Source organism: Crotalus tigris, unplaced genomic scaffold (assembly GCF_016545835.1).
Source record: "Crotalus tigris isolate CLP2741 ecotype Arizona unplaced genomic scaffold, ASM1654583v1 scf7180000017585.4430047, whole genome shotgun sequence".
Classification (NCBI taxonomy): domain Eukaryota; kingdom Metazoa; phylum Chordata; class Lepidosauria; order Squamata; family Viperidae; genus Crotalus; species Crotalus tigris.
In genome coordinates this window covers 2640960-2653406 of record NW_024096493.1, presented here as the reverse complement: position 1 = coordinate 2653406, position 12447 = coordinate 2640960, and the positions used below count along the sequence as shown (strand labels likewise).

The 12447-nt window shown below is 32.2% G+C and overlaps 1 protein-coding gene across 5 annotated transcripts in view; it reads left to right on the top strand.

The window, feature by feature from the left end:
- The window catches only part of PCSK5 (proprotein convertase subtilisin/kexin type 5), a 221874-nt gene that overhangs the window by 119238 nt on the left and 90189 nt on the right, over positions 1-12447 (top strand). For all 5 annotated transcript variants that reach the window (XM_039361345.1, XM_039361354.1, XM_039361363.1 and 2 more), the window contains one exon: positions 10695-10798. In XM_039361345.1, coding sequence (XP_039217279.1) covers positions 10695-10798 — 104 coding nt within the window. The remainder of the gene's footprint in view (positions 1-10694; positions 10799-12447) is intronic.

Sequence of the window (12447 nt, the reverse complement as noted above, 5' to 3'; positions counted from 1 at the left end):
CAATCAACAATCTACAATGCTTTTCTTAAAATAGTAGTTATATCCAGTTGGCAATCCTGGTAAATGATGTCCATGAGGTCATGAAGAGTTGAAAGTAACTGAACAACAAAAACAACAAACATCTTTAGAGCTACAGCTACTGACGTCTGAGAAACAGCTGTTTGGGCAATGGATCTTCTTCTCTCTCCTGGCATTTCTCCCATAACAAAGTTCCTCCAGCTCTCCAAAAGAGACTTGGAAGCCTTACAAAAATTAGGGGAAATATTTCAGTAGTAATATTTTTCTTCAGTAAAAGTGATATTACTTGATTTGTTGAAAATATATGTTCATATTATATTTGTAACCTGAAGGTAACCATGTTTAGTGAGGAATAATATATATATATATATATATATATATATATATATATATATATATATATATATATATATATATATCTGCTTGATACCTAAGAATTTCCCTTCTGTGCTTGTTTTCCATTTTTTCTGTGTACATTGGGATTTTAAAAAAAAATCTTCCACTGCTGAACATATATTTTTATTTTATAATAATAGTTTGGGACCCATGAGAGGTTCAGAGGCATTCTTGCCTCTTAAGAGGGTTGATGCAGGGAACTGCTACTGGTTTTGCTATCAGTATATTACCTTTCCATTTATTTGTTCTGTTTAATGAAAAGAATCTGAAAAAAAATAAGTTGGATGGAGGAAAAAAAAGCTTAGTACCAAGGAGGTATTAACAAAGACATTGAAGCTGACAATCAGATTGTAAAATAAAAATGGGCCATATGTTTTCTGAAGTGGCAGATCAGAATCTGAAATACTAACCAATAAGCCGACAAATGATTCCAGAATTTTATGTTCATTCACTGGATTTTACTGGGAAAGCAGTTCTATAAAAAATATCTTCAGTTTGTTACTTTCCAAATCCTAACCAATTTGGTTTGTTTAGTCACTTAGAAAGCCCTTTTTCTAGAACTTCTGGTGGCAAACTAGTTATTCCCGAAGAATCAGGGATGAAATTATGATAGACATCAGCAGCCAGATGATGAATTCTGGCCAGCAAAGTCTCTCTGAAAAGGAAGAGATCTGGAAATCATTCATCTGCATTCCAGACAACTGCTCCTCGTGAGTAGACTGCAGGAACTGAATTTTTTGCAGTTAGTTGTGAACTAAGCAGCCAGAAGCCAAGGGCTTTTAACAAACCCACAACCTTAATGTAGTCTATATAGGTACAAAGTTCGTAAGTGCCTCATTTCTTAATCATTTCTGGTGTAATTAATTTACAGCCAAAGAGATTTTCTGAATGACAGGATAAGGTTCCATTTGATAAGTTCTTTTTTCTGGTTTACAAAGGAATAGACAAAAAAGAGATTTTAAAGATTTAAAAACCTTTAACCAAAACCTTAACAAGTTGATGAATTTTTTTTTAATGGATTAATGGAACAGTTATTTTGAAAGATTATTTCTTCGATGAAAGTGTTTTTAAATGAACTAGAATTAAGATAAACAAAGTGGACTAAAAAAAAGTTCTTTGTTTATTATTAAAGAGTGTGACAGTTGGTGGATTTTAAAACAAAAGATAAATATGAGCCAGACTATGATGCTGATTGAAACTACAGAATGCTATTAGAGACAAATGTATTAAAGGAACAGGAAGATAAAATAGGAAAAAAGGACTTTTCTTTCTTCATTGCCTTTAAAAACTTTTAATGTTGAATTATAACATCATAATAACAACTGCCATAAAAATGCAAGAATGAAGGAGAGAAGAATTCTTAAAGCAACCTGCAAAAAAAGGAATTACATCAGATTTGCTTCAAAAAATATTTGTGTAAATGGATAATAAATTGGAGTCACTTGATACTAAATTGACAGCTTTTGAAAAAGAATGAAATATTGTAAAGATAAAAGAAGAGATGAAATAAATTAAGAAGATGGAAAACTCTTCAAAACATATCTGAACATTGCAAGACTGAGTTTGAAATAGGATTGTGGACAAATGATGAACATGTAAGTGCTAAAATTGTGTAAACGTTTATTGAAATTTGAAGCAGAAGACAAGCTAGTGAAAGTGGACTAAAACTGTGATTATAAGGTATAGATGGAACAGTGAGAAAATATGCAGTTGAAAGGAAATTTACATTATGTTATAATCTTAAAGATAATTTTTTTATAAAATTATGTATCAATAGTATGCAATTGTCCAGAAGTTACAAAGGCACTTTAAATCTATGTTGAAATTGTCAGCTGTAAGAAAGGATATTTTATTATGTTTGATGGACATGTAAAAAAGCTAGAAATTTTTGGGTTCTATTACATGCAGTGATTCAAAGGATTTTAAATATGCGCAATTGAAACCAGAGGCTTTTCTTTTGGGATTGATGGTCAAACAGTTGGGGGAAAAAAATTAGATGTAATTTTGTTTTTCTACATGATGACTATTGTGACAATGCACAAATTGTATGCACAAAGATGGAAAGTTTTGGCACTATCTATAATCGAGGAATGGTTGGTTAATAAATTGCTGAGATGGCTAATTGACTTGATCAGAGAAAAGACAATATCTACATGTATTGCTAGCTGGAAAACCTTGATGGATGTTTTGTGTGAAACAGAAAAAAAATGAATATATGATCTATGGCGGGGGTCCCCAATCCCCAGTCTGTGGACCAGCACCAGGCCGCAGCATGCCAGAAACCAGGCAGTACAAGCAAGTGAAGCCCTATCTGCAGGATGCAGGCAGCACGCGAAACCACAACCCCTCCAGTCTGCAAAAAAAACTCTCTCCACAGAACCAATCCCTGCTGCCCGAAAGGTTGAGGGCCACTGATCTATGGTTTTGATGAGTAGGCAGAACAGATTATAGAAACAACGGAGGTATATTGTAACTATAGACTAAGAGGTAAATTCGTAATTGTATTATAACTGCTATAAAGAACATTAATAAATTACTTTTTTGTATCTGTTTTCTTTCATTTCTATATTTCTTTTACTTTTTCCCTTTATTGCACTTTTATTTTTTCTCTGATCCTCCTCCTCCTCCTCTCATTTTATACTAGTTTGTATTAGTTTCTATCTTCTTTAATACAATTATACAATAAGTCTTATTTTTCCATGATGAAATATAACTACAGGATTATAAATGCAAACATAACTGAGTTAAAATTAAATTTTTAAAATGTGTATATAGCATGTAAAACAAAACATCTACACTTACAAAGCATAATGCCAATAAGTAGTAAATATGATAAGCAACTGGAGTTTTGCCATCAATTCCAGTAGAAAAGTGCATTTACTAAAGACAATGATACACTAATTAGTAGTTCTAATTTTTCCAGTGTAATAATTATGTTTTATTTTTCCACTTCAAATTTACTTTTTGAAAAGGAGAGAAACTATGATTCCTATGTAGAAGATAAGATTGGCAACCATTTAATTTCATATTCATTGAGGCTGTCCCTTTTCATTCTAAATTATATTCTAATTTATCTGACTAGCATAGTTCAAATGTAGTAAGGTAGACCTTTGTGGGTTATTTTCTTATAAGCAGGTTGTTTTGTTTTTGAAATGTAGCCAATCTTCTACTTAGCATTGGGTACAGCCTTAAATACATTTTTCAGCCTTGAAAAATAGCAAAAGGGTAATAATTATCCTTTGGGAGATTCAAGTTGTCAATTAAAATTAATGAGTCCTTACTTGGTGACTCGCACAGATAAAAAATAAAAGCAATAAAACAGATTTTAAAAAAGCAATTTTGATAAGTTTTTCTTACTCTGCTTTAAACAAACAAGACTGAAATCAAGTACCAGTGTTAATCACTACATGGATGTCACCAAGAAGCTTTCTTTAAAACAGTATAGAAATAATTTGTCACCGTCTTCCAGGATAGTTTTTCAGCTTCCCAGTTTGAAGGCTTTGCATCCAAATACTAAGCCTGGCCCTGCTTAACTTTTTCAGAGTCAACCAAGATTAGTTAGGTATTTCAACTAGGTGATATTAAAACAAGTTTCCTTCTACAGAAGAAAAATCAGTGAAGGTATGCCAGAACGGATAGTAGATAAGATAAATATATAAATTACATCAAAGCCCTGAAAAAGGTGAGAGCCTTGACTCCGGTATGACTCTGTATGGCTGAAATTCCAACAGTCTTTTAAGATAAACCATTAGTTACCATTGCATGTTGTTTTTTCAAATAATATTGTAATGCATATAAGTAAAGTTATGGGTAATTTTTTATGTTACATAAATAAATGTTATTTTGAGTTATATTCAAATATATTCAAAGATATACTCAATACTCATCATTACAGGGGTTATTTATTTATTTATTTATTTATGAGACTTATATACCGCTTTAAGTGCAAGCACTCTCTAAGCAGTGTACACCAGTAAGCAATGTATGTATGTATGTATATATATATATATATATATATATATATATATATATATATATATATATATATTTTACATTGCCCCCAACAATCTGGGTCCTCATTTTACCTACCTCGGAAGGATGGAAGGCTGAGTCAACCTTGAGCCGGTGAGATTTGAACCACTGACCTGCTGAACACAGTCAGCTAAAGTGGCCTGAAGTACTGTACTCTAACTGCTGCGCCACCTTGGCTTTTCTCTCGGTTGTTGAGAGTGAACAACAGCAAGATGGTGGACAGAGTGCTGCAATGCAAGCTCCATCGGCAATGCTGCATCCGTTATGTTGCTAGTTTTGACAGTCTGTCACTCCTGATGGGTCTACTTGCAAATAGCGGGTGTTGCATGCAAATGATAGCATGTACCACACTATAAGGAAGAAAATGTGAAGACTTCTTAGTGCCAGTAATGGCACTGTACGTTTGGCCAGAATAGACATCTTGGTTTATTGCAGGTTTCCATGTTAGAATCTGCTTCTGTGATCTGTCTTTTAATAAGTCCTCGCTGGGATTGAACTACTTCTACCAAATTGTTTATTGATCTAACTGGTTGGGTAGTTCAGATTCCTCAGTGCCTGGTTAAATTCTATCAGTCCAGCATCTCTGTCAAGTAAATCAGAATAAATATAACTGTAGCATGGAGCCTGGCTGTAAATGATAGATTTGGTTGTGTGTTCTGAGTAGAAATGTACCGATGGAAATTTCTATATAATGTATGTGTCCATGGTGTAGTTTTTATGGTGACGTAAGTGAAGTAGGCTTCTTCTATAGATAAGTCCAGGCTGACTTTAATGATGGGGTAAAGTTGAAGTTATGGTAGAATTTCATGAGAGATTCATTTTCGTGCATCCTGATGATAAAAATGCCATATCTATCCGCAATTATTTTTGTTAGGTATTGTTACAGATTGTGATACAAAGGAGGTTGTATTGATGTTAAATTTGATCACAGCCGCGAGGCTGTTAGTTGGACAATATTGGAAGAAGGAATCTTTGCCTACATTGCAGGAATGGTTTTTTAAAGTAGCTTATCTGGCGGAAATGGCAAAGATTTCGGCTTTCTTAAAGCAACAAACGCAAGAGAAGTTTTTTGCTATCTGGGACAAATGGATAAAATTTATACAATTTAGATTGGGTATACAAAAATATCATATAGCTTTTTCATAAGTTTTATTTTTATATATATTATAGATATCTTTTTTATATATATAAATATAAAGTTTTTAATTTAATTTTTATTTTTTTTTATTTCTTAAGCCTATATTCTGCTCTGGGAAGCTCAGGGGGGGGGAAGGGAGGGTTTTTGGGAGGGGTGTGGGGTGGGGTTTTGTTTTTTTTTTTATATGTATTGTTTAATTTTTTTTCTTTTGTATGTTGTTTTTTGTTCTGTATTGTTCTTGTTTTTTTTGTAAAATTTATAAAACTTTTAATAAAAAAAAAAAAAATGCCATATCTAAAAGGAGAGGGTTCAGAGAGTAACATTGAAGAAAATGTTCCAAGTCAGCCATGAAAATCTTGCCAAATTGAAGATGTATGTGCCATATTGATGCCACTAATTTGTAGTACAATATTATTGCTAGGTTTAAAGCAGTTATAGATGAGTACAAAGGCACACAGTCTGGTAGCAAGGCTTGCTGTTTTTGCATCAGTGATGATGCTCCTGATGATGTTGTTAAAATGCTAAAATAGTATTGTTAGGAAGATTTATCTGTTTATTGCATTTATATGCTCTCCCCCCTCCCCCATTTAAACAAGTGAATCTGGGTGGCAAGCAAAATTAAAACAAAGTTAAAAAAACAACTAAAGTGGTACAAAAATTAAAATAGATAGCAAGAATGTTCATTATTATTAATCAGAATTACATCATTCATCATATACTATAACTACTAGTATAACCAAGAAATCAATCCCTGCACATATCCCAAAAGAGGTTTTTTCCATGAAAACATTTCACTTCTCATACAAGAAGCTTTTTAGATGAGAAGTGAAACGTTGCCAGTTGCCTTTTGGAAAAGCATCTTTGGGACAACTATGACCTGGATGATCCAGAATCTCCATACTGTAGACTTTCCTGCAAATACTTGGCCACTAAAATTTCTCCCACCCTTGCCCTCACTCTTCACCACAATAAATCCTATATCAGTCTAGCCACTCTGTGCTGTCTGATGAAGTGAATGATAACACATGAAAGCTTACGCTGCTTAATAAAATTTGTTAGTCAAAAAAGGTGCTACCAGATTCTGTCCCTTCACTGGCATCCAACCTTGGCAACTTTCAGAACTTGTGAATTTTCAACTCCCTGAATTCCTCAGCCAGCATACTGAAGTTGGTTGGACACCCCTGTTTTAGGGTATTAATTCCACATTTAGCATATCAGGGATCTTTTGAAGACATTCCTGTTTTTCCGTGTCTTTTTCAATCTTCAGCGTCTTTAAGATGGTATTATAATACTGCTTCTTGTCTGTTCTAGCAGCTAGCAGAAATTTCTAGGAGAAAAGCATTACTGCTTTAAAAATTCATAGTTTATGAAGTAGAGTTCATAAAGCCAGCCTGAAGTTTATATTGTCATGTTCACCCTTCACAAACTTGTGTACAAACAAGATACATAACTATGTACTGTAAAGCATTGTTCAATATCACTTATACTAGAATTCATAATTTTAAATAAGGGTTAGAATTTTTACCTTGTGTTTTTTGAATGATAGATGTGGAGATTGTAACAGGAATGGGGGGAAAATGTATCACAACGTTTTGATATTTTTTTATCTCTTTTTCAGTTTTCTTCTATTGCTTTGTCTGATAAGTCTATATAAAGACAAATAGAAGGAAATTAAATTTTTAATTCAATACTCCTGCATTGCTTAACTATGCAAAATGGCAAAACCCAGAGGAGATATTGAGAAGTAATCTCACAATGTACCTGGGTCCTTTGCTTAACCACAGAACTAAATATTTTAAATATTTGGATTAAAAAATATTAACTAGAAGAACAATTTTATAAGTTATAAAATTAGTTAATATTGGAAATTTTAATCAAGATGTTTCTGTTAATAAATTTAGAAACTATTATTAAAATATGGCATTTATGTTTGTAGATTAACAGGCACTACAGTGTCTCCTAGTGACAACGAAGCAAAATACTAGCAAATACATTTTTGTGACATGAATTTTGAAGAAGTGGAACTATAAACATATAGCTTTAAAATAAAAAACAAATGCAAACCAGAAGAATTTTTGACAAATAAAAATTTCTCTGCTAATATTATCTCACTAAATTCTCAGTGATTGTATGGCTAGTTTGTTCCTAAATATAACTCAGTTGAACCCTACAAAATACATCAGAGAAAAAGTCCAAGAGCTGTCATTAATTCATGGATGGGCAACCTTGTGGTAGCCGCAATGGCCATTCTATGCCTTGCATAGAATGTACTATGTATTTCCAGATATCATTCCCAAATTTTTATAGCCAAGGTTTCTTTTTCTTTCCTTCCTTTCTAAAGGTACAGAGTACAAAATCTCCATAAGGCTGAACACATCTGTTTTGTATAATTAAACTGGATTTTTGTATTCTTAATCTCCTGGCTATATCATTGGTTTAGCAAGCAATCTCTGCTAGATAATATTTTCCTTCATTAAGCGGGTTGCTGTGCAACCCGAATATATAAGTAGCTGAATTAAAGGAGAAAGAATTGGGAAATATACACTATATCAAAGGAATTGTGCAGTAGAAGTTTTGTGCTAGGGCAGGCATAAATTAGATATACTGTAGTTCTTTGCTGATTAAGTCTTAAGACCAGATTCAAGGCTTTTGGTATTCATGTTGCTTGTTTACTGCAAGGATATATAAATTGACATTGCACAGATATACGTGATCAGACCCTACAGCCATTGTAAAATTTCCACTCATTATATTACACTTTTCACTTTTTCTTATTTTTATTTCTCTATATGGTTTACCTTGTTAGAGAAGGCCAGTTCCTTATTATCTGATTTCAAACTGTTAAAAATATTACACTATTATTTTTATAACTGGAACCTTGAAAGCATTTGTACATGAGTAGCTACAAAACAGAATCAACAGATTACACTAGCAAGTACTGTATATAGGTGATGCTATGTAATTAAATCAATTTTAATTCCATCTTTATGAATTTTAATATACATTGGATTTTCTCCATTCGTTCTATATTTTTCTTTGCTTAATTTTAGTCCTAGAACACAAATGCACATGGCAAGCTGCAAAAGTGTGTCTTGCAGCTTCAGAAGAAGATTAAGAATATTCACATAATAGAACTTATTCTATTTTTAGAACAAATAGAACATAATACAGCATAATATGCTTAGAACAGTAAAAACATCATCAGTATCTAAGTTTAAATATGTTTGGGATAAACATGTCCCTCAGCCAACAAAAAATAAAAATTAAATAAAAATGAATAAAATAAAAAAATAAAAAATAGATAAATAAATAAAAATAAATAAAAAAACTAAACTCAAAGGGCAGACTCAATGGACTTAGGTCTTTTCCTGCCATCAATTTTCTATGTTTCTAAGAATATTAAAATGTCAGAAAATGCATTCGTATCAAGGCAGCAATTTTACATCTATATAGGAATATTTACAACTGAGGCTGGAAACAAGTCAAATAATTTTGCTTGAAACTAACAATGTGGTTCTGCACTACAACTCTAGCCCTTTCTGATAGGAAAATATAATCTGGACATGAATTGTACCAACAGCTATTGATTAAATTATATTAACAGAGCACTATCATATAGGAAAGAATAACAGCAAGATGCTATTATGCAAAAGTCTTGTTTATACTGAGTAAATAAGCAATAATGGGATATGAAAGAAATTTTAAGCTTGTAGCTTCAAATATGAAATTAACAGATTTTGGATTACTCTGGGACACAAATTTATTTATTCAAAAGCATGGACATAAACATTTTTTTCTAAAAGTAGAGAAGTCCTTACACCAATTATGCACCACCAATTTCTGATTTTGCTGGCATTATCTACCAAGACTTTACCCCATGTCTATCACTTGTTGTTGTTGGTTTGTTTGCCAACAAAGGTTGATTGATTCTGCTATATATGTAATGCCTAGCCTGTACGCAGGCCAACCTGTATTATCTGTCTATGTAGAAAATTTGTCCTGGCCTCTAACAAGATGAGTCATAAATTGTTTGGGGTGATCTTGCTAGGAGGGGTAATTGTTTGCTGCTGGTTGCTAGGAGGGGTAATTCTTTACAAGCACAGGCATATGCGCCCACATAGGCCACAAAAGCTTACGCCTTTGCTCTGTTGTTGATATGATTTTATAATTGTGAGGTATCATTTACCTTGCAGATCCTGGTAACAGTTGTTTTTAACTGTTGGGTTTTTAATCTTTGTATACTATCCAGAGACACTGAGATAGGCAGGCATATAAATTTAAATAAATAAAATGTGGGGAGATGCTCTTTTCCTAAATCTAGCAAATTTTGTAATCTCTACCAGCACAAAGATCAGAATCAGGATCAGAAATCCTCCCAGTGTTTTTCTCTCTCCAAGAAGATCTCTTGATCTTAATCTATGCTGTAACATCCTGTCCTTGCAAGCCAAGCATGAAATAATCATTATAAGCACAACCTACAAGGAGATTTTATTTTAATGTTTTTCTCATTGTAGCCAAAGTTGCCAGAGCATAGGTATGACCATAACCAGCACACTCTATTTGCAGTTTAGTATAGAGGTGATGCAGTCTCTAATAAAGGAGAGTATTTATAGCTCAGGGTTGAAATGAGGGGTCCTTGGTGCTCTCCGAGCTTGCTTGTTTTCTTGCAGACATTTCATTACCCAAACAAGGTAACATTATCAGTGCTAGTAAGGACTCCTGATGATGTTACCTAGTTTGGCTAATGAAATGTCTGCAAGAAAACAAGCAAACTCAAAGACTCCTAGTTCAGTCTCTCTTTCCAAGTGTCATGGCAAGGACCTAGCCATACTGACAGGCAGCCTCACTTCAAAGTGAGAATATACATTACAGAAGCTGTTGTTTAAATACCACATAACAATGAACTATTATCTATTTTTTCATGCAAATGAAATATTTTTCTGTTTGTTAAAACATTGCCTTCAAAATATTAATTATGAACAAGGACTAATTTAACCTATAATTTATTCTTGCTATGAATATTCTTGACATGTTTCTCTCTTTTAGATAACCACCTCTGTGTCTATACTTTTCTCCTTTTAGAAAATCACATTTTATTGTCTTTTTCTAGTCGTTTACTAACATGGAGGGATATTCAACATATTATTGTAAGGACTTCACGGGCTGGACATCTAATTGCCAGTGACTGGAAAACCAATGCAGCTGGTTACAAGGGTAAGTTGTCATTTCATAGTCAACATTTCAGGCCTTATTCAATAAAGTCCTTAGTATTTCTTTATTTCTAAATTTCTCTTTATATTTTCCCCTTTATTTCTAAGTCCAAGTGTTTTCCTATCAGGTATAATTCATGCAGCTTCTTTTTATTTACACTAGTAAAGTAAATGAGGTCACAAGATCAAGAATTATTCCTCTTGTATATTGCTGTGTTGTAGGTAAAATAAGGAGTCCTCATTACAAAGAAAATATTATTCTTGAAAGTAAAATGGTTCTCAGCTATCTCTTATATGGGCTGATTGGAGCAATCTGTTATAAATATCATTCATAGCTAAATAATATAAATTTAAACAATATGTATTTCCTGACTTCTAAGAGTAGCATACTACTACGTGCACATTGATATTATGTGATAAAATTCACTATTAAATAAATTGTGTACTTAAATGTATATATTGGGAATAGTATTAACAAAAATATACATATTAAGGAATGCATATTTTTTTCTTTTGAAAAATATGTTTCTAACAACTCTTTCACATAAATCAGTTGTTTAAAATAGTGAGACATTTGAATCTTATACATGCGCATTAAATGAATGGTATTGATTTCAATTTAATATTTATAAGGAAAAGATTCATGACATACAGAATATAAATGCAGGTGCCTACTTAGGTCATAACAACAAATTCAACAAATTCTATGCCATAATTTTCAGTTGGAGGTTTAATTTTTTTCTTTTATGTTGTTCTTATCTATTATAAAATTTATTATATTTTGAGTGAAAATATATTTGAAAAATGATTCATATTGTATGTTAATCAATGTTTTATTATTTAATTATTAAATTTATATTCCACCTTTTCTCAAGGAGTGTACTAGCTATCAATATTCCTTACTGCACTGTCAAAATAACAACAGTATATGCTGGGTATTATTCTAAATGCTACAATAATTGCAGAAAATATTGTTAAAATAATTGAATGCTAGTTTATTATTTATGCAGCTTAATTTATTTGCTACTTTTGTCTGAGAGCATTTTACATTTCTGTGTTCAACTTATGGAAATCAAATAATACATGAGATAGCAGGAAAAATTGATAAATATCACTGAGATATGGTTAAGAAATATTATTGTTCCATTTTGCTTGGAATGTTATCCATTGTATGAATATAACAAAACACCTAGGAGGTATGTCCATTAAATTAATATTTAGAAAATATCTTATTTTCTGTCATGATTATAGTTATTCATAAAATCTCTCCAACTGCATTTTGTACCAGTTGCAGGTTAGTATTCCATATAGTGCAATATATGTATGTAGTTATTCACTACCTCATATTAAATTATAAAAAGAAGAAAGGAACAAAATTATCCCTATTCACAATGGAACTGAAGCATCAACTTTAACCTAATTAAAATGAATAGTTTTAAGTCAATTATTTTGGCAATGTAAGCTGAGCAAATGGTTTCAATAAAACTATAACTCCCTTTCAACCTCTTGTTAGTTTTGGATGAAGCAAAAGCAAATGATTTAGATTAAATAGTAACCTCCAATGTTTAATTTGATGTGGAGAGTATATACGTGCACACTGTATATTGCTTCTGGCAAAAATGGAACTGTATTTTACTATTGCACGTGGCATTA